The sequence below is a fragment of the Bufo gargarizans genome, chromosome 1 (assembly GCF_014858855.1).
Source record: "Bufo gargarizans isolate SCDJY-AF-19 chromosome 1, ASM1485885v1, whole genome shotgun sequence".
Classification (NCBI taxonomy): domain Eukaryota; kingdom Metazoa; phylum Chordata; class Amphibia; order Anura; family Bufonidae; genus Bufo; species Bufo gargarizans.
This window is the reverse complement of record NC_058080.1, coordinates 664,990,968-665,014,964: the sequence shown is the minus strand read 5'-3', so window position 1 is coordinate 665,014,964 and position 23,997 is coordinate 664,990,968. Positions and strand designations below refer to the sequence as shown.

The 23,997-nt window shown below is 43.0% G+C and overlaps 1 protein-coding gene across 1 annotated transcript; it reads right to left on the bottom strand.

Moving 5' to 3' along the window:
• Positions 1 to 1,808: 1,808 nt before the first annotated feature.
• Positions 1,809 to 18,947, bottom strand: LOC122935954 (3-hydroxy-3-methylglutaryl-coenzyme A reductase-like). Its single transcript, XM_044291923.1, has 19 exons — positions 18,628 to 18,947; positions 17,708 to 17,819; positions 17,541 to 17,628; positions 17,366 to 17,450; positions 17,166 to 17,271; positions 16,329 to 16,435; positions 15,745 to 15,864; positions 15,442 to 15,599; positions 15,061 to 15,293; positions 14,786 to 14,955; positions 13,856 to 14,050; positions 13,576 to 13,734; positions 13,323 to 13,480; positions 12,186 to 12,291; positions 11,930 to 12,100; positions 11,492 to 11,632; positions 11,251 to 11,409; positions 9,970 to 10,124; positions 1,809 to 3,577 (listed from the first exon to the last, which is right to left on the bottom strand). Exons 1-19 carry the CDS (start codon positions 18,790 to 18,792, stop codon positions 3,523 to 3,525), a joined length of 2,643 nt encoding a protein of 880 aa, XP_044147858.1. The 5' UTR covers positions 18,793 to 18,947; the 3' UTR covers positions 1,809 to 3,522.
• Positions 18,948 to 23,997: the final 5,050 nt, after the last annotated feature.

The window sequence follows — 23,997 nt, the reverse complement described above, 5'->3', positions numbered from 1 at the left end:
TGCTCCAAGGCCTTAGTTACAGTGCCTGGAACTGTGCTGGACGTGGTAATTAGTGAAGACCAGAGGAGGAAGTTCACTTCTGGACATACCTGCAGTCATCTCAGAACTGGTAGACAGAGCAGGAAGACATCATCAAAAGTATTGTCTGGGAATGAGTAACTTTTCACAGGAACCTGCAGTCTGCCTCCACTATGGAAAGAATCATACTTACCTACTCCCTAGTAAGTAGGTTCTGGTCATGTGTGTCAGCTCCCGTATGTCCATCTTTTGGTTTGTGGCTTGTTTAATTTGTTCCTGGCATCGGCATTATAATCTACTCTGCTGCAGCGGTGATGTATCTCTTGTGGACTGAATCCAGTCATTGGCTGCAGCGGAGCAGATGATCACACCAGAGAGGAAGTAAACAAGCCGCAGACCAGAAGACAGACACATGATAGCCACGGTATCACTGTGCTTGATTGTCCAGCAAACTCAGCTGACCTAAACCCCATAGAGAATCTATGGAATATTGTCAAGAGGAGGATGAGAGACACCAGACCCAACAACACAGACGAAAAGTATGTCCAGTATATGCACGGAATACTTGGATAGGGCTCCTTTTGCATGAATTACTGAATCAATGCAGCGTGGCATGGACGTGATCAGCCCGTGGCACTGCTGAGGTGTTATGGAAGCCCAGGAAAGCTGCTATCAAAGCAACCTGGGCTTCCATAACACCACAGCAGATACTGACTTTTGGGTTTTCATTAGCTGTGATCACTCTGGTGTGTAATGAATCTATAAAATATAATATTTTTTTTTAATTAAATTACTGAAATAATTTTTTGATGATATTCTAATTTATTGAGATGCACTAGTAATTGGGCTGCAGCTGCTAAATATTGTCTTAATATAGTAGATCGTTTTTGTTGCCTGGGACTAGAGAAAAGGGTCTTTTTACTCCAGAAACCATGGCACTGTAGTCTATGGAAGATCAGTTCCACTTACTGGAATGGTCCTGAGCTCTTGTAATGTAACCTCAAGGAAGGGACGCTGATTGCAAAAAGTTGCCACCCCTTTAAGGCAAGCACTGAATATAGCACCTCCACCTTTTGCGTTTCTTTGTTTCCCATTTACACTTGCACATGATTCTCTGCATTTCCAGGACATCCATATAGAGCTTTTCTCAATTCAACTTCATAGAATTCTTACAAGTATTAAGTATGTTATCCAGTAATAAAACATACATAGTGCATTACATGTTTACTTCCAGGAATTTAGAAAAGGTCAGTAATTTCAGAAATTATATTTCAATAAATATGGTTTCAATTCCAGTTTGAAGTGGAAGTTATCCACTAGTCACAGGATAGGGGATTATAAGATCAGTGGGGGGTCCTACCGGTGGTACCCCTACCTATCACGAGATCAGTGGGGGTCCCAGTGGTAGGACCCACACAATCTAATAGTTATCCCCTATCCTGTGGTTAGGGGATAACTTTAAACAACTGGAATACCCCTTTAAATTCTAAGTAGCCCAATTACTTACATGTTGGTCAGAAAGAGCCCAATGTTACCACTTTATTACAGTAAAATTATTACTAAATTATTGGCCATTTATGAAGGAGTCGGAGTGTGATAAAATGCAGGCGTCAGAGCTTTGGCTTACCGACTCCACAGCCCTAATCCTCATTAGGAAATTTATGGTCCTAACTTTTACATATGTTTTGTGCTTCTGATGTGTATTAGATCCTTTATTCCTTTCTTTAAGACACCACTATTGGTAAAGTAAGACACCACAGCAAACAACAAAACATAGAAAAATAGTTACATTTATTCCAGTATCTTAAAGATAGCTTACGATTTTATATACAAGATAATTCTGACCTTTCAGTTCATGTTCCAAGAAATGCAAGATAAGATCCAAGACAATACAAGAAATACAAGAGGATTATTAAAACGGAAACAGATGCTTTATTCGTAAAGATGTCACCTCTTCACCAACATGAGAAGAGGACACAGGCACCGGCTACAGTAGTCAACACATTGTTTTCAGGTCATTTATACACCACAAAACCAATAGATGCCTCTGATGTAGATGCCAACTACTGTACACACAAGTAATGAGGTACAAACAGGAAAATAAAAATGATTAAATAAATAAAAAAAGGTACAAAATTAAATTAAAATTAAATATTAACTTAACAGTTTTTAGAAAGCTGTATAAAACTGTGCTCATTTATACCACGGCCAAATCTGGAATCGGAGTATGACACAGGCTGCGACATTGCACCTGGTATGGCAGGAGATGGTCACAACTATTCTAACTGAGGTAGCGACAGACCACCAAGAAAATGTTGGCTGCCAATACCAGAGAAGTCACATTCAGTACTCATGTGGGTGAAATTCTATATTTTGGGTATGTTTTATTTTTTTCAGTAGCACCTGCAGGAACAAATTAGGAGGAATTAAAAAATAGGCCTGGGTAGTAAAAGATTTTTTATAAGAAAATTCACAACTTAAACACCGCTGACGATCTGTCGAACAGCATATGTATGGCTGGAAGTAACGTCTGTGCTTATTTCGATTGTAAAGAAAAATGGCTTTGCAAGTACATGCAGTCATAGGGACCCGTTGTATTTTTATTAGTGTATATCATTGCTCTCCAACCCATGTACTTCAGCTAAAGTGGGATCACAACTCCCAGCATGCCCTGCCACCACAGCTGGAGACAGATCAGAGACCTAGCGTTACATGATCTGTGCCTCTCTACTGCCAGCATGCTTTCCTACAGGGATGGGGGAAATTTTGTGTACATTTCATCTTCCTTTCTGAAATCAGGCTCATCATAATCCCATAAAACTGGAACTGAAGCTAGACCAATAACAAATAAATTATTATTTTTTTCAACTAAAACAAAGGTATATTACAAACAGCATTTTGATTACATAAATAAGAAACATTCAAAGTTAATGAGGTATTCTTATCTGTGACATTTATGGCATATGCACAGAATAAATGTCACCACACACTTGCTTGGCTGTACTTGGAACTCGCATAAAAAAGACTGCAGAGCGCCAAGGATGTGCCGCCACCTCTCTGTCCACAGCAGTCAGGACATGGAGACAGGGCAGGACCCACATCTATCAGAAATGTATGGCAGATGTGTGGATATGCTATAAATGACCACGCTGAATACCCCTTTAAAGAAAGGTTCATTGTGAGCAGTGTAAAAAACAAACAAGATGAGATCCAAGCTCTCCATTGATTTGGCTTTTGCCTCAGCAGCAAACACATCGCCAACAGTGATAACTGGACCCTTTAATACTTAACAAAGCGGACATGAGGCACATAGAGCTTCATGTAACACAGGGTGAGGCTGCCTCAAGTCTTCTTCTCATGTTGCCTGCACATCTTTCTTTTCCCACTGGTGACAAAGCACCTTTACACTATAGAACGTTTCCGTAAAATATTCTGCTCTTTTCCTTAGATTTCCCGCTATGGTCCATCTAAGATCCAAGTGAAATTGCTGCAGGAGGTAATGGATCATGCAGCTTTCTTCGTGCATGTGCCTGGCATGTCTTGAAGGTTAATTTTGGACCTTGGAAAAAAAAAAAAAAAGTGCATTTATCAATAAACAGAGATCTCACATGTAATCAATTCAAAAATATTAAATCCAGTGACAGTATTGCAATCGTAAAAGTCTTCCCCTCACTGATCACTGTACAGTGCCGTCACACGAGTGCTGGGTGCGATGTCACGAGAGATAACAAATATCACTTACAGATGTGGTATCACAAATGCAGTTTTCTAGAAAAAAAAAGTCTCAAAATGTTCAAACACTATTTCAGATTTTTCCAGTGTGACAGAACATAAAAATACAGAACACAAAATAGTGATCCATAAAATGATTACACCAACTAGGGCTGAAACGATTACTCGAATTAATCGATCAACTCAACACAAAAAAATCCTCGAATCGATGATTTGTTTGTGCCATGTGACCACAGAGTGTGAGTGAAGAGCTTGCTATTACTCACGCTCCGTGGTTACCCGCCTGCTCGCACAACACTGCCTTGAATCCTAACGCACACACATCGCCAGGGGATTTTAGTTCGCGGGCGCTGAGGCTGGGCATTGATGGCTAGGAGGGGGAGTGAGAGAACTGATGGCAGTGGGGGGAGCTGATGGCAGTGGGGGGACTGATGGCAGTGGGAGGGGGAGCAGCTGGTGGAATTGGAGGGGGAGCAGCTGGTGGAAGTGGGGGGAGCTGATGGCAGTGGGAAGGGGGAGCAGCTGGTGGAATTGGAGGGGGAGCAGCTGGTGGAAGTGGGGGGAGCTGATGGCAGTGGGAAGGGGGAGCAGCTGGTGGCATTGGAGGGGGAGCTGATGGCACTGGGGGAACTGATGCACTTGGGCTGATCGCACAGGGGGGGAACGAAGGGTGTTGGCAGGGGGTCTGAAGAGTTTTTATAAAGAAAAACAGTCTATTAATTCATATTTTCTTATTAGAGTACTTGATTAATTGTAAAAATAATCGGTAGAATACTCGATTACTAAAATAATCGTTTACTGCAGCCCTAACACCAACAGTGGGGAAATGTCACGGAATGTGTACAGGTAACAAGGCAAAGCAACATGTATAAACGACTCGCTGGATCCAAAAACTAAGGAACCAAGGGAGACCCCTGCAGAAGACCTGGCACTTTCCCTGGCTGCTCAGCCTATGCAAAGATCCTAATGGTGGAGGTTTGCATATCCACGAACCTTGACTATAAAGCCCTGAGCACCCTACTATAGTGAGGGGACACGACCACCGGCTCCCTACACAAGACAGGGAGGGAGTCAGGGTCATCTGGGATCCAGCAAACAGATATTAACATATAAAAGTACACTTAGCTTTGAAGCAAACAGGAGGACAGATCAGCGTGCACACACACTCCAGGAAGAAATATAAGCCGCCCAGAAAAGCATTCTGGGGAGGCATTTAAAGGGAAGCAATTAAGACATGACAGCTGAGAGAGGCTGACGAGAGGAGGAGCTGAATACCACAACACAGAAATTCAAGGAGGAGGTTCTGAAAGGCCTCTGTCAGAGCTTCTCAGCTGTCTGGTTGTGACAGTACCCCTCCCTCTACGAGTGGACTCCGGACACTCAGAGCCCACCTTCTCAGGATGGGACCTATGGAATGCCCTGATGAGACGAGAGGCCTTAATGTCCGTCACTGGGACCCACATCCTCTCCTCAGGACCATACCCCTCCCACTGAACAAGGTACTGAAGAGAACCGCGGACAAGACGAGAATCCACAATCCTAGAGACCTGAAATTCAAGATTCCCATCAACCATAATCGGAGGGGGAGGCAAAGGCGAGGGTACAATGGGTTGAACATAAGGTTTCAATAAGGACTTATGAAAAACATTATGGATCTTCCAAGTCTGAGGAAGATCAAGACGGTATGCAACAGGATTGATGACAGACAGGATTTTGTAAGGCCCAATAAACCTAGGACCCAACTTCCAGGAGGGAACCTTCAATTTGATATTCTTGGTAGACAACCACACCAGATCACCAACATTCAGGTCCGGACCAAGCACACGTCTCTTATCAGCCACACGCTTATATCTCTCACTCATGCTCTTTAGATTATCTTGAATCTTTTGCCAAATAGATGACAAAGACGAGGAGAATCTGTCCTCATCAGGTAAACCAGAAGACCCCTCTCCCGAGAAAGTCCCAAACTGTGGATGAAACCCATATGCACCAAAAAATGGTGACTTATCAGAGGACTCCTGACGACGGTTATTTAAAGCAAACTCAGCAAGGGACAAAAAAGAACACCAATCCTCTTGATTCTCCGCCACAAAACAACGCAGATATGTCTCCAGATTCTGATTGACGCGCTCTGTCTGGCCATTCGACTGCGGGTGGAAAGCAGAAGAGAATGACAACCGAACCCCCAAGCGAGAACAGAAAGCCTTCCAGAATCTGGAAACAAACTGCGTGCCCCTATCAGAGACTATGTCTGAAGGAATACCGTGCAACTTGACAATGTGATCAACAAATGCCTGCGCCAGCGTCTTAGCATTGGGCAAACCAGGAAAAGGGATGAAATGCACCATTTTGCTAAAACGGTCCACCACCACCAGAATCACAGTCTTCCCCGAGGAACGAGGCAGGTCCGTGATAAAGTCCATGGACAGATGTGTCCAAGGACGGGAAGGAATGGGTAAGGGAAGGAGAGGACCTGATGGTCGTGAATGAGGGACCTTGGCACGAGCGCAAGTCTCGCAGGCTGCCACAAAACCCTCAACCGACTTACGAAGCGCAGGCCACCAGAATCTCCGAGCGATGAGATCCAGTGTGGCTCTTACCCCCGGGTGCCCAGCAAGGACCGTATCGTGGTGTTCTTTAAAAATCTTGTGTCTTAAAGCGAGAGGCACAAACAACCTCCCAGGAGGACAAAGATCAGGAGCCTCTGACTGGGCTGCCTGCACCTCTGCCTCCAATTCAGGAAAAAGAGCAGAGACCACCACACCTTCAGCCAAAATGGGACCCGGGTCTTCAAAATTCCCGCCTCCCGGAAAACAACGTGACAGGGCATCTGCCTTCACATTCTTAACTCCAGGGCGGAACGTGACAACAAAATTAAACCTAGAAAAGAACAACGACCATCTGGCCTGTCTCGGGTTCAGACGCTTGGCTGACTCCAAGTAGGCCAGATTTTTATGGTCAGTAAATACGGTAATAGGGTGTCTGGCCCCCTCTAGCCAATGGCGCCATTCCTCAAAAGCCAACTTGATGGCCAACAATTCCCTATCTCCCACATCGTAATTTCTCTCTGCGGAGGAGAGTTTTCTTGAGAAAAAGGCACACGGTCGCCAATTGGCAGGAGAGGAACCCTGAGACAAGACCGCCCCCACACCCACCTCAGAAGCATCAACCTCAACTATGAAGGGTAATGAAACATCAGGTTGCACCAAGATGGGAGCGGAAGCAAAACTCTCCTTGATATCAGAAAAGGCCTTACGCGCCTCTACTGACCAAGAAGAAAAATCTACCCCCTTTCTGGTCATATCAGTGAGTGGTTTAACAATAGAAGAATAATTCAAAATGAACTTCCTGTAATAATTGGCAAAGCCCAAAAAACGCATCAGCGCCTTTTGATTCTCAGGAAGCTCCCACTCAAGCACAGCGCGGACCTTCTCGGGGTCCATGCGAAAACCAGAAGCGGAGAGAAGAAACCCCAGAAATTGAATTTCTGGAACCGCAAACACACATTTTTCCAGTTTCGCATATAATTTATTCTCCCGCAGGATGAGCAAGACCTGACGTAAATGTTCCTTATGAGTTTTGAAATCGGGAGAAAAAAATCAAAATGTCATCCAAATACACCAATACAAATTTTCCCATCAAATGATAAAAAATGCTGTTCACGAAATGCTGAAAAACGGCTGGGGCATTCATCAACCCAAAAGGCATAACCAAATTCTCAAAATGGCCCTCAGGGGTATTGAAGGCCGTCTTCCATTCGTCCCCCTCTCTGACCCTGACCAGGTTGTATGCCCCTCTTAAATCTAATTTGGAAAAGACTTTAGCCCCAACAACCTGGTTAAACAGGTCCGGGATCAGAGGAAGCGGATAAGGGTCACGAATTGTGATATTGTTCAGCTCCCTGAAATCCAGACAAGGTCTTAAAGAACCATCTTTTTTCTTAACAAAGAAAAAACCAGCGGCAACAGGTGACTTTGAGGGTCGTATGTGTCCCTTTCTCAGACTCTCAGAGATATAAGTACGCATAGCGATCCTCTCAGGTTGGGAAAGATTGTATAAACGAGATTTAGGCAGCTTGGCGTCTGGGATGAGATTAATAGGGCAATCGTACTCCCTGTGCGGGGGCAAATCCTGAACTCCACTCTCAGAGAAGACATCCGAAAATTCAGAGAGAAAAGATGGTACAGTCTTAGTAGCAACCTCAGAAACAGATGTCGTGAGGCAATTCTCTCTGCAAAAGTCACTCCAACCATTTATTTGCCTTGCTTGCCAATCAATGGTGGGGTTATGTTTAGTGAGCCAGGGTAGCCCCAACACTAGAGGAGTCGGCAAACCGCTAAGGACGAAACATGACACATCCTCAACATGAGCATCACTCACAATTAAACGGATATTGTGAACTATGCCCTTTAATGACTTCTGAGAAAGTGGAGCGGAATCGATAGAAAACACAGGAATATCCTTTCTCAAAGCGCACACCTGGAAACCATGAGTTATCGCAAAGTGATTATCAATGAGATTAACCGCTGCTCCACTATCCACAAAAATCTCACAAAAAATGTTCTTGCTCTCTAGCGCCACCCTAGCCGGCAGGACAAAACGGGAACTACAAGCAAACGGAAAATCTTCAATTTCCGCCTCAATCCTGCCAATAGTAACAGACGGAACCTTTTTCAAAGATTTTTTCCTCTTTGTTTCTTTATTATACCCAGAGAACTGCCTGAATCTCCTAGAGGGACAAATATTTGCCAAATGATTAATACCTCCACAACAAAAACAAACCCTCTCATGCGGGCTGAATCTTCTATTGTCAGAAGCAATCAACCCCAGCTGCATGGGCTCCTGCTCAGAAGGGGCTGACAGCGACTGAGACCCCTGCGCAGAGAATGGGACCGCTGCACAGTCCTGGGACCGAGTATGACAGGAAAGAGAGATCTCTCCTCTCTCTCTAAGACACCTGTCAATACGAACGGCCTGAGACATAGCAGAGTCCAAAGAAATAGGCCTTTCATGAAAGGCAAATGCATCTTTCAATCCCTCTGAAAGACCATGGCAAAATTGACTTCGGAGTGCAGCATCATTCCAACCAGTATCAGCTGCCCAACTCCGAAATTCTGAGCAGTATATTTCTGCGGATTGTTTACCCTGGCATAGGAGACGTAGTCTAGACTCCGCCAGAGCAATACGATCCGGATCATCATATATCTGACCCAGGGCTAAAAAGAATTCATCCACTGAACGGAGGGGCCGTGCCCCCTCCGGCAGCGAAAAGGCCCAGGACTGAGCGTTACCCCTGAGCAGCGATATAATGATCCCCACCCTCCGTTCCTCATCACCAGAAGAATGGGGAAGAAGGCGAAAATGGAGTTTGCAAGCCTCTCTAAAACGCACAAAATTCTCACTACCCCCGGAGAACGTATCCGGGAGCGAGATCTTAGGCTCAGAACAAGCTCCATGAACGCAAGCTGAACCGGTCACTTGAAGCTGAGACAAAGTCTTACGGAGGTCAGCTACCTCCAATGAAAGACCCTGGAAGCGTTCAGCCAAAAGTGAAACTGGATCCATGCTTAAGACGGTTTTGGCGGCTTATAATGTCACGGAATGTGTACAGGTAACAAGGCAAAGCAACATGTATAAACGACTCGCTGGATCCAAAAACTAAGGAACCAAGGGAGACCCCTGCAGAAGACCTGGCACTTTCCCTGGCTGCTCAGCCTATGCAAAGATCCTAATGGTGGAGGTTTGCATATCCACGAACCTTGACTATAAAGCCCTGAGCACCCTACTATAGTGAGGGGACACGACCACCGGCTCCCTACACAAGACACGGAGGGAGTCAGGGTCATCTGGGATCCAGCAAACAGATATTAACATATAAAAGTACACTTAGCTTTGAAGCAAACAGGAGGACAGATCAGCGTGCACACACACTCCAGGAAGAAATATAAGCCGCCCAGAAAAGCATTCTGGGGAGGCATTTAAAGGGAAGCAATTAAGACATGACAGCTGAGAGAGGCTGACGAGAGGAGGAGCTGAATACCACAACACAGAAATTCAAGGAGGAGGTTCTGAAAGGCCTCTGTCAGAGCTTCTCAGCTGTCTGGTTGTGACAGGAAACCAAAGTACTTTTAGTACAGGTTAGGGAGCATTTATCTAGTTCATTTATATTTTATCGTCAAAATTTTATACAAAAGAAATGAACATTCTATGCAGTATTACCTGTTGTGGACCATGTGGCTCTTGACTAGATGTCCAGCTGCCAAGGCAGCCATAAGGGAAAGCTCTCCTGCCAATACTGTGCCACAGACAATCTGTGCAAGCTGACAGGCATTTTTGCCAGGGTATTCAGAGCTCGCTCCTTGGACTCCTAGCATCTGTACATAAAAATAGAATAAGGAAGAGTTTATGAATATAGTACGATTTAAGCTGTTCTATAAAAACACCACCACCAGATCACATCGTGAGGTCAGGGCCCGATCTTAAAGGTGCATTTACACTGCGCCAACAAGCAGAGAACTGCCCGCCTGTCAGTGGAGGTGAAGCGCTGCCTGATCTGCTGCCCAGAAACAATGATTGAAACTGATGTTAAGTTCAATGGGTTATCTACAGCTGCTTTACATGGGAAGATCCGTTCGTAATCTGGTCTAATGCACACTTACAGGTGTATTTTAAAGACAATAGTTGCATAAAAATGCAAATGGTTGGGGGATGTGAAAAATGCTGCATGCTTCAGTCAGGGGTCAATCATTATACGGATTGTCGCACCAGGATGATCCCTTTTTCTTAAGCCGTGTTAGTGAATATGATGAGAGGAAGGTCCTCTGCCCGGAAACTGCTGCAATGAGCCATGCATTATAAGGATGGACATTCATCTAAATGCAGCCAGGTAATACTATATTAAGTCTGCAGCAACAGAAAGGAAGGGTGGGAACTTCCAGGAGAATGAGGAATTAGTATTAGGCCTCATGCACACGACCGTTGTTGCGTTCCGTTCCGCAAAATGGGGTTCCGTTGTTCCGTGATCCGTTTCCGTTTTTGTTTCCGTGTGTCTTCCTTTATTTTTGGAGGATCACCAGACATGAATGAAAGTAAAAAAAAAAGGCAAGTCAAGTTTGCCATGCAAATGATAGGAAAAAAACGGACACGCGGACGCGTGTGACAATCTTGTGTGCCTCCGTGTTTTTTCACGGACCCATTCAAGTCAAGTTTTCAATGGGAAAAATAAGACAGATTATATTTTTTTGATGGACTGGAACCACGGATCACGGACGCGGATGACAAATGGTGTATTAGCCGAGTTTTCAACGGACCCATTGAAAGTCAATAGGTCCGCAGAAAATCACGAAAGACGGAACAACGGACACGGAATGAAACAACGGTCGTGTGCATGAGGCCTTAGAAGTATACCGATATAAAAAATCACGTAATTGTTAAAAGTGGAGATCTGCCGGTAGTTGAACAAAATGTTGTAAAATGAATTCAAAAAATGAATGTGCGTACTTGTAGGCAAGCCTGTTGTGGGGCCAGGGTGGTCCCTCCGCCCACAGTTCCGATCTCTATAGAAGGCATTGTGCAGCTGATGTACAAGTCCTCATTTGTGGGACCTGTGGCCTCCATCAGGGTGATGCAGTTTGAGCTTCCAACATTTTGAGCGGCATCCTGCAAAACAAGATTGAAAATGCTGTTATAATGTAGAAATAACACAGTAAGATTTTATTTCTGTATATTTCCAACAACTGACCTGTCCGCAGGCAATGTAAATTGCAGTCACAATATTGGCCGCTTGTGCATTGTAGCCTCCGATACTGCCAGCCATTGCAGAGCCAATCAAGTTCTTGTTGATGTTCAGTTCAACCAAGGCGGCTGTAGATGTCTTCAGTAGCTGCAGATAAAAACACAATTTAATGTCAGACACCAAAACCATGAGACATTAGAGAATTTGTACAAGATTAGAAGAAAGGGTCCACATTTCCCCAGAAACAGCGCCACTCTTATGCATGGTGAATGTCTGGTATTGCAGCTCAGATACATTCAAGATCTTCTTTCAAATCTTGGACAAATACTCAAAACCTCCCAGAAAAAAGCTAAAAAACTAAAACAAATGAATGCTCCAAAATGAGCAATGACACTACTTTGTCGTCATCCCCTAGTTTTGGAATGGGATGAAATTGATTTTTACCTCTCGCACCACATTTGCTGGTATAGTAGCTTCACAAACAACAGATTTTCCTCTGCCCTCTATCCAGTTGATTGCAGCTGGCTTCTTGTCCGTACAGTAGTTCCCGCTAACAGCAAGGACATGGAGCTCAGGAAATTCTTCTTGTAATCTGGAAAGAGCCTTCTCAGTGCCCTGTACCGATTACATCAAAATCTTCATTACACTCAGCAAACAAGAAGTGTCACAATTCCAGAAGCAGCGTGTGTTAGTTACATGCCTTTGATATCATGTTCATCCCCATAGCATCTCCGGTTTTGGACTGGAAGCGAATATAAAGATTTCGTCCAGCGACGCTGGTCTGCAGTCTCCCAAGACGAGCAAACCTAGCAGAAAAGAGACACCAAGAAAAGCAGTGAATTTTTGTCAGCATTTTAACCACATTTTGTTATAATGGTTCATAATAATGAAGTGGGTTTAAAAAACATATATAACACAAGGGGCCGACTAAGACAGCTAAATCCAGCTCTTGGCAATAAAGGGAATCTGTGACCCTGATTTTGGACTATTAGGCCTCTTTCACACGACCGTATGGCTATTTCAGTGTTTTGCGGTCCGTTTTTCACCGATCGGTTGTTCCGTTTTTCATTTCCGTTGTGTTTCTTTTTCCGTTCCGTTTTTCCGTATGGCATATACAGTATACAGTAATTACATCGAAAAAATTGGGCTGGGAATAAAATTTTCAATAGATGGTTCCGCTAAAACGGAAAGGATACGGAAGACATACAGATGAATTTCTGTATGTGTTCCTTTTTTTTTGCGGACCTATTGACTTGAATGGAGCCACGGAACTTGATTTGCGGACAATAATAGGACAAGACTCAAAATGTAGCAGAACAGAAATGCGGACATACGGAAATGGAATGCTCAAGGAGTACATTACTTTTTTTTGGGACCCATTGAAATGAATGGTTCTGTATACGGAACGCAATAAACGGCCCGTATATGGAACGCAAAAAACGTTCGCGTGAACGAGCCCTTAGATAGATTAGTAAGTGCATAGTACTTCAGAAAAAGACTCCAGATCACCATTTTTTATTTTTTTCTCACTGCCCCCCCATCCCCCAGGGTCAGCACTCAAATACACAGTCCGGACTAGTGTGCTGTTCTAACATAATGGAGAGGACTCATGCGCATGCACAGCAGTCCTGACAATGTATTTTACTGCTGCTATTGGTGCTGACAGCAGCGGGGTGGGGGGGGGGGGGGGACAATAGGAAAAAAATGAATAGTGATCTGGACTCCGTATCTGCAGTACTACACATATATTACTGTAGATAATTAGGAGACTAATGCTTACTTTTACTCGATTTGGTAAAATGTGCGCGCATGAAATATGGACTACGTTTCCACTTACCTGCTTGTGCTATCAAAGGTATCTTTTATAACTTTAAAACCCTCAGGACTGTCAAGCCAGTTCTTCACTTCAGCAGCATCGCATGCAGAAGGCAACCTGACAACTGGTCCACGAGTCATGCCATCAGCAAGGATACGGCTGTGGGCACCTCCACCCAGCTATGAAAATAGGACAATAGAAGCTCAGTATTTGCCACTTACTGGCTCCAAATTGCAAATGACTTTCTAAAGAAGGTTCTGTGAATAAATCTCACCAATATGGCTCTGCAGCCTCGGTTGGTGCTAGCCACAAGGCAACCTTCTGTTGTAGCCATAGGAACCTGAAATTCCTTATTATTCAGGAGGAGAGGACCTGCCACACCGACAGGGATTGGCATATACCCAATTACATTCTCACAGCATGCACCCATTACCTGGAAAACAAAATAATGCAGGCTTAGTATTAACACATGAACTATAGCATGTAAATACTAGCAAAATAAATGTATGACCTATAAAAAAGAACCAGACACAGATGTAAAAATATCGACTTACCAAGGAGTAATTGTAGTTTTTGTAAGGCAAGTTCAACAGGGCCGATGACTGAGGAAGCTTGGGAGCCAGCATTTGCCTGCGAATAGCAACTCCTCTCTCCGGTGACTCCATCATGGACTCCAGCTTATAGGATGGGATGTGTTTAGCATTCACCAGCTTCATCACTTCCGCATCGCTCAAGTACTGGACGCCTTGCTACAGAGAACAGAGGGAGAAATCTGGTTAGTGATTCATTTAAGGAAACTGCAAAATACAAAGTTACATCTCTCCTTTTTAAATGTATTGTGTCACTAATCTCCTCTGACTAAGGCCTCATGCACACGACCGTGCTGTTTTTTGCGGTCCGCAAACCGCAGATCCGCAAAAAAAACTGAATCCCATTGTAGACATGCCTATTCTTGTCCGCAAAACGGACAAGAATAGGACATGCTATTTTTTTTTTCGGGGCCTCGGAACGGAGCAATGGATGCTGTCCGCATCTTTTGCGGCCCCATTGAAGTGAATGGGTCCGCACCCGAGCCGCAAAAACTGCGGCTCGGATATGGACCCAAAAAAACGGTCGTGTGCATAAGGCCTAAGTGCGTGTGTGTGAAGCTTTTTCTCTACTGATCCCATCTGCAGAGAGATGTTCATGCTTGCACCTCTTCATTAGTAAGCAAATATTAAGAGGGATTATAAAAAGTGATTATCCTGGAGCTGAGATCTTGTTCAAGTCAGACACGTCCACTATACATTACATCAACATTTCTCTTTTATACCACTGCGGTTCTAGCCCTGAAGCGGGGGCGGGTTATTGAGAGACTCATACATCTTTAAGATTATATATATATACACACACACACCATTTAGCGGTACATGTAAAATGAACGCAATTAGTTTTAGATCAGCAATGTTGTTTTTTTCTCATGCAATTACTCTCTGCCCTCTTACCTCTGGGTTTTTCAGGATACGAAGACATTCATCAATGGGTCGAGGCTCTGTTTGTATATCAAAGTTTCCTTCCTTCTCCTCTTCACTTGAATCAGCTGACGATGAGGAGTCATCCAGCATAAAGTTAGCTTTGGGTGAATTTTCAAGTGGCAACGGCTTTATGACCACTTCTGAGAATGCAGACAGAATTTTGTGAATTAAAAATAATAAGCAACTCAAAAGCATTTTAGATTAGAAACAAGAAAACAAGTTTGTAATCATGGTTGTAGGTATACCTTTCTCTTCCTTTGATGAAACGTCTTCTACTTTACGTTCTTTTGGGGTTGTTTCTGGCACCGATTCCATTCTGCAGCAATGCTCCACCTGCTTCTTCTGCACAGTGACTGGAGAGGTGATAGGGTTCTTCAAGGACAGGGTAGACTTGGTCTGCTCAAAAAATATATACTTGACTGCCAGAAGAAGCGCAAGACCCAGTGTTATGACCTGTTCGATGTCCATGGTGATCATCCTGTGGAATACAGATAAAGCACTGTCAGATGTTTAGGCTTAAAAAAAGCTGATTCTTGTTAACTTTGGTGGACAATTTCATAAAATGCATAATTTTTACATGTGTGACGAATTAAAAATAATAATAATAATAAAAATACTGCACTCACCTAGACAGATAGAATTGCCAGAGAGGCATGTTAGGCTCAATCCTTTTTGGCATTGAATAGTCAATGGTAATCTTGTGATCTGAAATGGCAGTGCTGTTCTGAGGGAACGGTTCACTTATCCACCGACTGTGAGCATGAACAAGGACCAGACCTAGGGACTGAATTGTAGCAGAATTTTTTTACATTTTAACCAAATTGCTTTGATAAAAAAAAATACTGAAAAAATGACCATGATCATCAACACAAGTCAAAGCCAAAATCCATTCCCAAAAATGGATGCCGCTGAAGAGGAGCGACACTCACCATGATCATCTTCACTCTCTGTGTGACAGGGTTTGGCTTGTTGTCTTCCTCCTCTTCCAACACATTTCCAAACTGAGTAAGCTGCCAGATTGGACGCCCCTCCCTGCTTTCCCTGGAAAGCTGTTAAAAGATGAAAGAAAGTTCTTCATCTACGATACGTATACCTCCAGGTTACAGAATAAACTAGGACAACTATCATGCGTGATTATTAGCTGTTGTTAAGGTGCGTTTACACTGCGCCGACAAGCAGATGATATTTTGGGAAGGAGGGGTTCCTTCTCGACAATGGGCGGCTGTTCAGCGAAGGTGAAGCGCTGCATTTACATACAGTGATAACCTGAGCAGGAGGACGAGTGACGTCTATTGCCATCGCTCGTCCTCATACAGCCGCTTTGTTTCTGTCTAGTCTACGCAATCTGCTGCACAGAAATAATAGTTTAGCTTGTCCGCGTGAACGACCGTTTCACCTGAAGAACGAGCATTTCGCTTGTTCGCTGGGTGATTAGTGGCCCCTTTAGACTGGGAGATTATCGGGCCATGTAAATCCAGCATAAGATGAGGGACTACAGCTTTAAAACACTCACCTCCAGCACCAATGACACGCAGGCTGGGAAAAACGTCATGAAGGCAATATAGTTTGCTAGGATGGACATGCAGCCAAAACAGCACATTATCTCCAACTGGCGAACGCCTGCATAATGAGGATAATTTCACATGTAAATTACAGGTAATAACAGGATGAACAATGTAAACATAATCACAACGAAGATATGAAGACTGAATAAAATGTAAGCTCTAGAATCCTTTAATGTAATTGAGCCCCTTTAATGCAGATATCACACCTGTGTTCATAGACTCGTTAGAAAATGGATAATGGGTAACAGTGTGAAGACATCAGTTGCCACAAGCCATCATATGTTCGGCTGCCGTTGCTTTAATTGCATGTGAATTGTAAACCTAGAACAATTCTATATGTGCACCGACCCTATGTACTCTGAGAAATTCCTTGATACATTATGAGACTGTTAAGCCAAGACTAACTTATAACTGGATGTAAGAAAACTCTAAGGCTGCTGTCACAGTGTACATGTGTGTCTAATGTATCTACAGGCCCTCCCTCTTACCCAACGAAGCCAAAAGAGCATCTGTTTGGCCTCCGTTAGTCGGGTATACTTAATTTTTAACGTTGTAAGAATAGCACATACAGAGGCTGCCAGTAAAAAAGATAAAATCATACACTGCATGGCATGCACCTGTCACATGGGGGCCCACAGGTGACAAATGCCACTGCATGCCTATACAGTGGCATCTGTCGAAAGTATATGTTGGAGAATCAATCCCCCCACTCTCCCCACCAGGTGACGCTTCTCAGGCAAGACGATGCTAAAGGAAGATGTTGTGTGTATTATTCTGCTACTAACCTGACATTGTTCCCACTCCAATCACTAGACATTCAACAAGCGCATCCAGGGTGAATGTAGGCCCCAGGATGGCCATGCCACGAGCAATGTTATCTCGAACGTCGACCTGGAAAAGGAATTTTTTATCAGGTAAATTTACAAGCGTGATTTACATATAGTGAACCCAAACGTTTGCTTACTGGCATGATTTAGGTGCTCACCTGTGAGTTGGAGCTAAGGGCAAATTTAGCTAATGCACTGGCCTTTGAGAGGTCAATAAGCAGCAGGAAAAAAGGAAGAGCCTCACTGCAGAAGACAAAAAAGAAAAAAGTTACATATACATATAGATGGCAAAAAGATAAAATGGACCAATAGTGACCTGGGTGCTATACTTACTTCAAGCCTGTCAGTTCTTTATCCAGGAAATGAATGACCACTGTGCTGAAGACAAAGCTTGAAAAGATGGTGAAGAGGCCAGCAATACCTGAAACGTGATTAAATGTCAATGACAGAAGCAGATCAATCACACTGGATTATGGAGCTCAAAGGACACATATACTCACCTAAAATGTATTTAGATCCAAGCTGCCTGAGATTCTGAAACTGGAAGTAGATGTAGAGGATGGCAATGCACCGCGTGATGGTTAAGATGATGATGTCGCTGCTTAGTACATCCTGGAAAAAAAGTGGGGAAAAAAAAAAACATGTGAAGAGGCCACAGGCAAGTCATGCTAAATAAATACACACCGTAGAAGAAATAATACATAATATGCACCTCCATATTAAAGTACTAGCACCAAAGGTTGTGGACACTTTTGGGAGCATTATTATTATTGCAATGTAATAATTTGGGGCTAATAAACAACAATTTTTTAACTTCTTTTTTTTTTTTTTTTTACAAAATTAGAAATTTTCTGTTTCCCTTCTACATTTTTCTGTTTCAGTACAGGCTCCCTGCTTCACTTTGACTCCATCAGAGAACTGCTCTGAGGGTCTGATCTGTAGCCCTTGCAGCTCATAAACACTAACTAGTGCTAAACTGGTATCGGTTCGATAAGAATTTAGCTTAAACACCAACTGAGAAAATGATTTTTAGCCCCAAATGAGTAAAATGCTGTAATATAAATGCCCCCAAAGCCTTTTACACTATCTCTTCCTCACAAAGGATTCTATCACCTGATATCATCCTGTCTGACATCTCACACAAAAGCGTTACATGCCCATGAGTGTATTTTACAGAAATGCATATAAAGCATTATCTGGAGGCTGGATTCACACTATAATAGCAGAAAATACCAATGTCCATGTCATACCTATATAAAACTAAGTACAGAGAATAATGCAGGGATGCCAAATTACTCTATAATAACTTCCACACACATGAATGGGGATCTAGCCAATTTTTAGATGGCTTCTGCTAGGATTTCTAGAGACCTACAGTAATGTAAAGTAAGACTTTATATGGCAAAGTACCAGAACTTACTTCATCAAACTTGGGGCACTCATAGTTCCAGCCGCAGATCTTATCATTCCCTGTGAACATGTTCATGGACATCATGCAGATGGTGATGGTCACCGTACCCACGATGACCTCCCAGGGATGGGAAGCCACAAACTGGCCATGCATGCGAAACAATCTGGACAACATCTTCACGGCTACTGGTGACCTAGGGAAAGAAGAGAGGATTATTTCAAATGCCCTGTATGAACGGGAGAAACCAGAGACTGCTTACAACCACAGCATCTAATCTCAGAAGATGCACGTCTTTATCAAATGAACAGTTCTACTTCTACACCCCACTGCTGGACCCAGCCACTTTAAATTCCGGAGTTGGGAAAACCCCTTTTATAATGATAAAGGATGACGTCCACAGTGAAGTATTCTTGCAGTTTGTGAATAGGAAGCGGTCAGGCTTTACTGGAAACGTGTTCAGTTTACAGCAGGGCTTTCAGTTCAGGATCCCAATTTCACTTTCTCTCCTGGACGTAACATCAGCTTGTCCTTCAGGACCTCCTGCCTGCATCAGATATCATCTACATTCATCTGAATCCACAATCCACCTTGACAAGTGACTACTCAGGGCCTTGAAGTCTCTACTTTTCACCTGGTCCACATATAACAGAGATACGTACAGTTATACATTACTGCAGAGATGGCCAACCTGCAGCTCTCCAGCTGTTGTAAAACTACAATTCCCACCATGCCCTGCTGTAAGCTGATAGCTGTAGGCAGTCTGGGTATGCTAGGAGTTGTAGTTTTGCAACAGCTGGAGAGCCGCAGGTTGGCCATCCCTGCATTACTGGAACCTTTCTACATACTAATCATTATCATTTTGTCCTTGGACCCAACCTGCACCAAGTTCAAGAACATACAGATTCCCAATGAACACTGGGGTCATACTTAGAAATTCTTGTTAATCTGATCTACGAGGGCAACATTACAGAGCTCATCACTTTCTCCTTTGACATCTGGAAAGAGTACAGAAGAGAGTGACTAAACTGATAAGGGGCATGGAGGGTCTTAGTTATAAAGAAAGCTGAAAAGTTTAAAGTTATTTAATCTTGAGAAGAGACGTCTAAGGGGGCACATGATTAACCTATACAAATACATAAATGGGCCATACAAAACATAGGGTAAAAAACTGTTCCATGTAAAATACCCTCAAAAGACAAGGGGGCACTACCTCCGACTGGAGAAGAAAAAGTTCAGTCTCCAGAAGCATCAAAGCTTCTATACTGTAAGAACGGTGAAGCTGTGGAATAGACTTCCTCAGGACGTGGTCCCAGCAGGAACAGTGGACAGTTTTAAAAAGGGTTTAGGCAAATTCTTAAAAGTAAATGACATTAATACTTTTGAAAATGTGTAGAAATCGGAGTCTCACTTCCTTCTGAGATTCGCGTCCCCACCTATCTCTTATTAAACTTGATGGACTTATGGTATGTCTTTTTTTAACCGTATCAACTATGTAACATAGACATAAATGGCACATCAGTGCTCATGACTACGTCTCAAACGTGCTGTATAAGATTGGTGGAGGACAATTATGTCCCATCAGAGTCAGGGTCGTCCTGAATGCCAACGTATTTGTTTTTCATTGATGACGCCTTTCCAGCAAACACATTTTTGTATTTAATCTTGACCTTTTTTGTTCCATTTAAATTGCAATAAAAAAAAAAATCATTCTGTAGACATATGTAACCTTCTCCTCTACTGAAGGACAAGTGGTAGACACCCAATGTAAAGGCAATCATATTCCATGAAAGAGATAATACAGTTCTAATAACTCTCTTCACTAGTGACAAATCACCCTAAACGAGATCTTAGAGCATAGGATACATGATATCATATCAATACCTTAGATGCATATCCCCAATCGGTAATAAAGGAGCAGAACTGTTAGTAGTCACCAAGATGAGGGTGCGTGCTTCCCAAAGCCTGAACTCCAAGGTAGAGGACAAGTGAAATAAGCAGCTCCACGTATAAGGCTAAATACTGTGCAAATTTATTCACAGATTACGTTTCAGCTCCTCATTGGAGACATTTACATGCAAAGTAAATCAATGTTACAGCTTACAGTCACACCCATGTCACGAATTATAATGACAAAAAGATGTACCAATAAACTGTAGTACATAATACATAACTGCTCTTTATGATAAGTGGACGAGTCATAAATTCACCTAAATACATTTTATGCGAAGCGCAGAGTTGATCGGTTAATTTTTCTCTGTATTCAATAAAAAAAAAAATAAATGAATAAATCAGTATATTATAATAGTATGAATACAGATGTCATCTCTCAGGGTAAGTTCACAGCTACCACGTGCATCTTCACATGCAAAGTCAACTTAGTTTAGATTCAAGCGGAGCTCAGGATCCGGAAGAGGAACAGCCCTCCGGATCTCGATGTATTCTGGCATTGCCGGAGGCTTAAAGGGGTTGTGTTGCTTCAGCAAATGGCATTTATCATGTAGAGAAAGTTAATACAAAGCACTTACTAATGTATTGTTATTATCCATATTGCTTACTTCGCTGGCTGGATTCGTTTTTCCATCACATTATACACTGCTCGTTTCCATGGTTATGACCACCCTGCAATCCATCAGCAGTGGCCGTGCTTACACAATATAGGAAAAAGCACCAGGTTGTGTGCATTCCCCTGGTCCCGACCACCAGAGCCGATGTGCAAGCACGACCACTGCTGATGGATTGCAGGGTGGTTTTAATCATGGAAACGAGCAGTGTATAATGCATTTGCTGAAGTGACACAACCCCTTTAAACGCTGCGGCCCAGACCCATTAGGGGCTCATGCACACAACCGTGTATATTTTGTGGTCCGCAAAATACGGATGACGTCCGTGTGCATTCACTTTTTTGCAGAACTGAACATCTGGCCCCTAATAGAACAGTCCTATCCTTGGCCGTAATGCGGTCAATAATAGGACATGTTCTATTATTTTGCGGAACGGACATACTGTACGGAAACAGAATACACATGGAGTAACTTCCATTTTCTTGCTGAACCGTTGAAATGAATCGTTCTGCATACGGTCCGCAAAAAAGAAAAACTGAATGGACATGGAAAGAAAATACGTTAGTGTACATGAGCCCTAAACTATAATGGGGAACATTAACCTAACTATAATGCCTCGTTAACCTTTATTGAATCGAGCACCATATTGCTGGTATATAAGAGTGATCTGGATCAGAGTGCCATTTATCATAAATGTCTGATCCGAAGTCCATAATAAACATGGCGCCTGGACCCTCAGTTTTGTTACTGAGCAGGCGCAGTTTATCACGTCGCCATACACTGGATCAAGCATGCGCAGCGGGGATTTCCGTGAACCTCTCTAGATGAGCGCAGTTTGGTGTTACCTGTTTTCCGGACACAACTGGTAATACAAAGTGAACCCCCAGCACTAATTTTTTCAACTCCTTTAGGGTTGTGGGGCGTTGGACTAGCACCGATCAGATATTGGATAAGTGTATGATAATGACGATTACAACAAAATATGATATGGACGCTCTATATAAATATTAAATACATTAGACATTTGAATAAGGAACAAGTATTTTTATCCTGTTTGCACACTTATTTGGAATTATATTTTGTCCTATGGGTGTATATAGCAGTGCCGTAACACTCTGCATAAAAATGCTAACAATGAGGAGCTGACGTTGCCTGTGAACCTGGGCGAATAAATCTACATAGTATATGACTTTATGTATGCAACTGCTGTATTTTTATCATTACTACATTAGATATGCACTGTATCTTATTAACCCTCACCAATAATTAATGAGGGACATTTACAAAGACTGGCATGCCCATATACCAATCTTGATATTCCTGCGCTGGCCTCAGATGGGTCTATTTTATTAAGATGCAAATACCTCTTAAAGGGAACCTGTCACCTGGATTTTGGGTATAGAGCTAAGGACTAGATCACTGCTAGATCGCTGCTAGCACATCCGCAATATCCATTCCCCATAGCTCTGTGTGCTTTTATTGTGTCAAAAAAACTATTTTATATATATATGTAAATGTGGCAAGTAAGAAGCCCAAGGAGCTGTTACTAACTCTTCCGGAGCCAAGCCACACCCACTGTGCAGGAGCCCAGCACCGCCCCGCATCCTCCGAATCTCCTCCTTGCTCCCCGACATCACAAAGCTAGAGCGCCGTAATCTCGCGATGTGAGAGCTAGCGCATGCACAGTGTTCCTTCCCTGTGCTGGCATCAGCCTCAGGGAATGAACTGCGCATGCGCTAGATCACGCATAGCGAGATTACGGCCCTCTAGCTTTGTGACGTCCGGAAGCAGGGAGGAGATTCGGAGGATGCGGGGCGGTGCTGGACTCCTGCACAGTGGACCTGGCTTGGCTCAGTCAGAGAACGCTGGACTCATCTCTCAAGCATGGAGGAGACAGGACTCATCTAAGGTTAATTTACATATCTATAAAATCGTTTTTTTTTTACACAATAAAAGCACACAGAGCTATGGGGACTGGATATTGTGGATGTGCTAGCAGAGATCTAGCAGCCCATGTCCTTGGCTCTATACCAAAAATCCAGGTGACAGGTTCCCTTTAACCACTTCAACCCCGCTAGCTAAAACCCCCTTCATGACCAGGCCACTTTTTACACTTCTGCACTACACTACTTTCACCGTTTATCGCTCGGTCATGCAACTTACCACCCAAATGAATTTTACCTCCTTTTCTTCTCACTAATAGAGCTTTCATTTGGTGGTATTTTATTGCTGCTGACATTTTTACTTTTTTTGTTATTAATCAAAATGTAACGATTTTTTTGCAAAAAAATGACATTTTTCACTTTCAGCTGTAAAATTTTGCAAAAAAAACGACATCCATATATAAATTTTTCGCAAAATTTATTGTTCTACATGTCTTTGATAAAAAAAAAAATGTTTGGGCAAAAAAAAATGGTTTGGGTAAAAGTTATAGCGTTTACACACTATGGTACAAAAATGTGAATTTCCGCTTTTTGGAACAGCTCTGACTTTCTGAGCACCTGTCATGTTTCCTGAGGTTCTACAATGCCCAAACAGTAGAAAAACCCCACAAATGACCCCATTTCGGAAAGTAGACACCCTAAGGTATTCGCTGATGGGCATAGTGAGTTCATAGAACTTTTTATTTTTTGTCACAAGTTAGCAGAAAATGATGATTTTTTTTATTTATTTATTTTTCCTTACAAAGTCTCATATTCCACTAACTTGCGACAAAAAATTAAAAATTCTAGGAACTCGCCATGCCCCTCACGGAATACCTTGGGGTGTCTTCTTTCCAAAATTGGGTCACTTGTGGCGTAGTTATACTGCCCTGGCA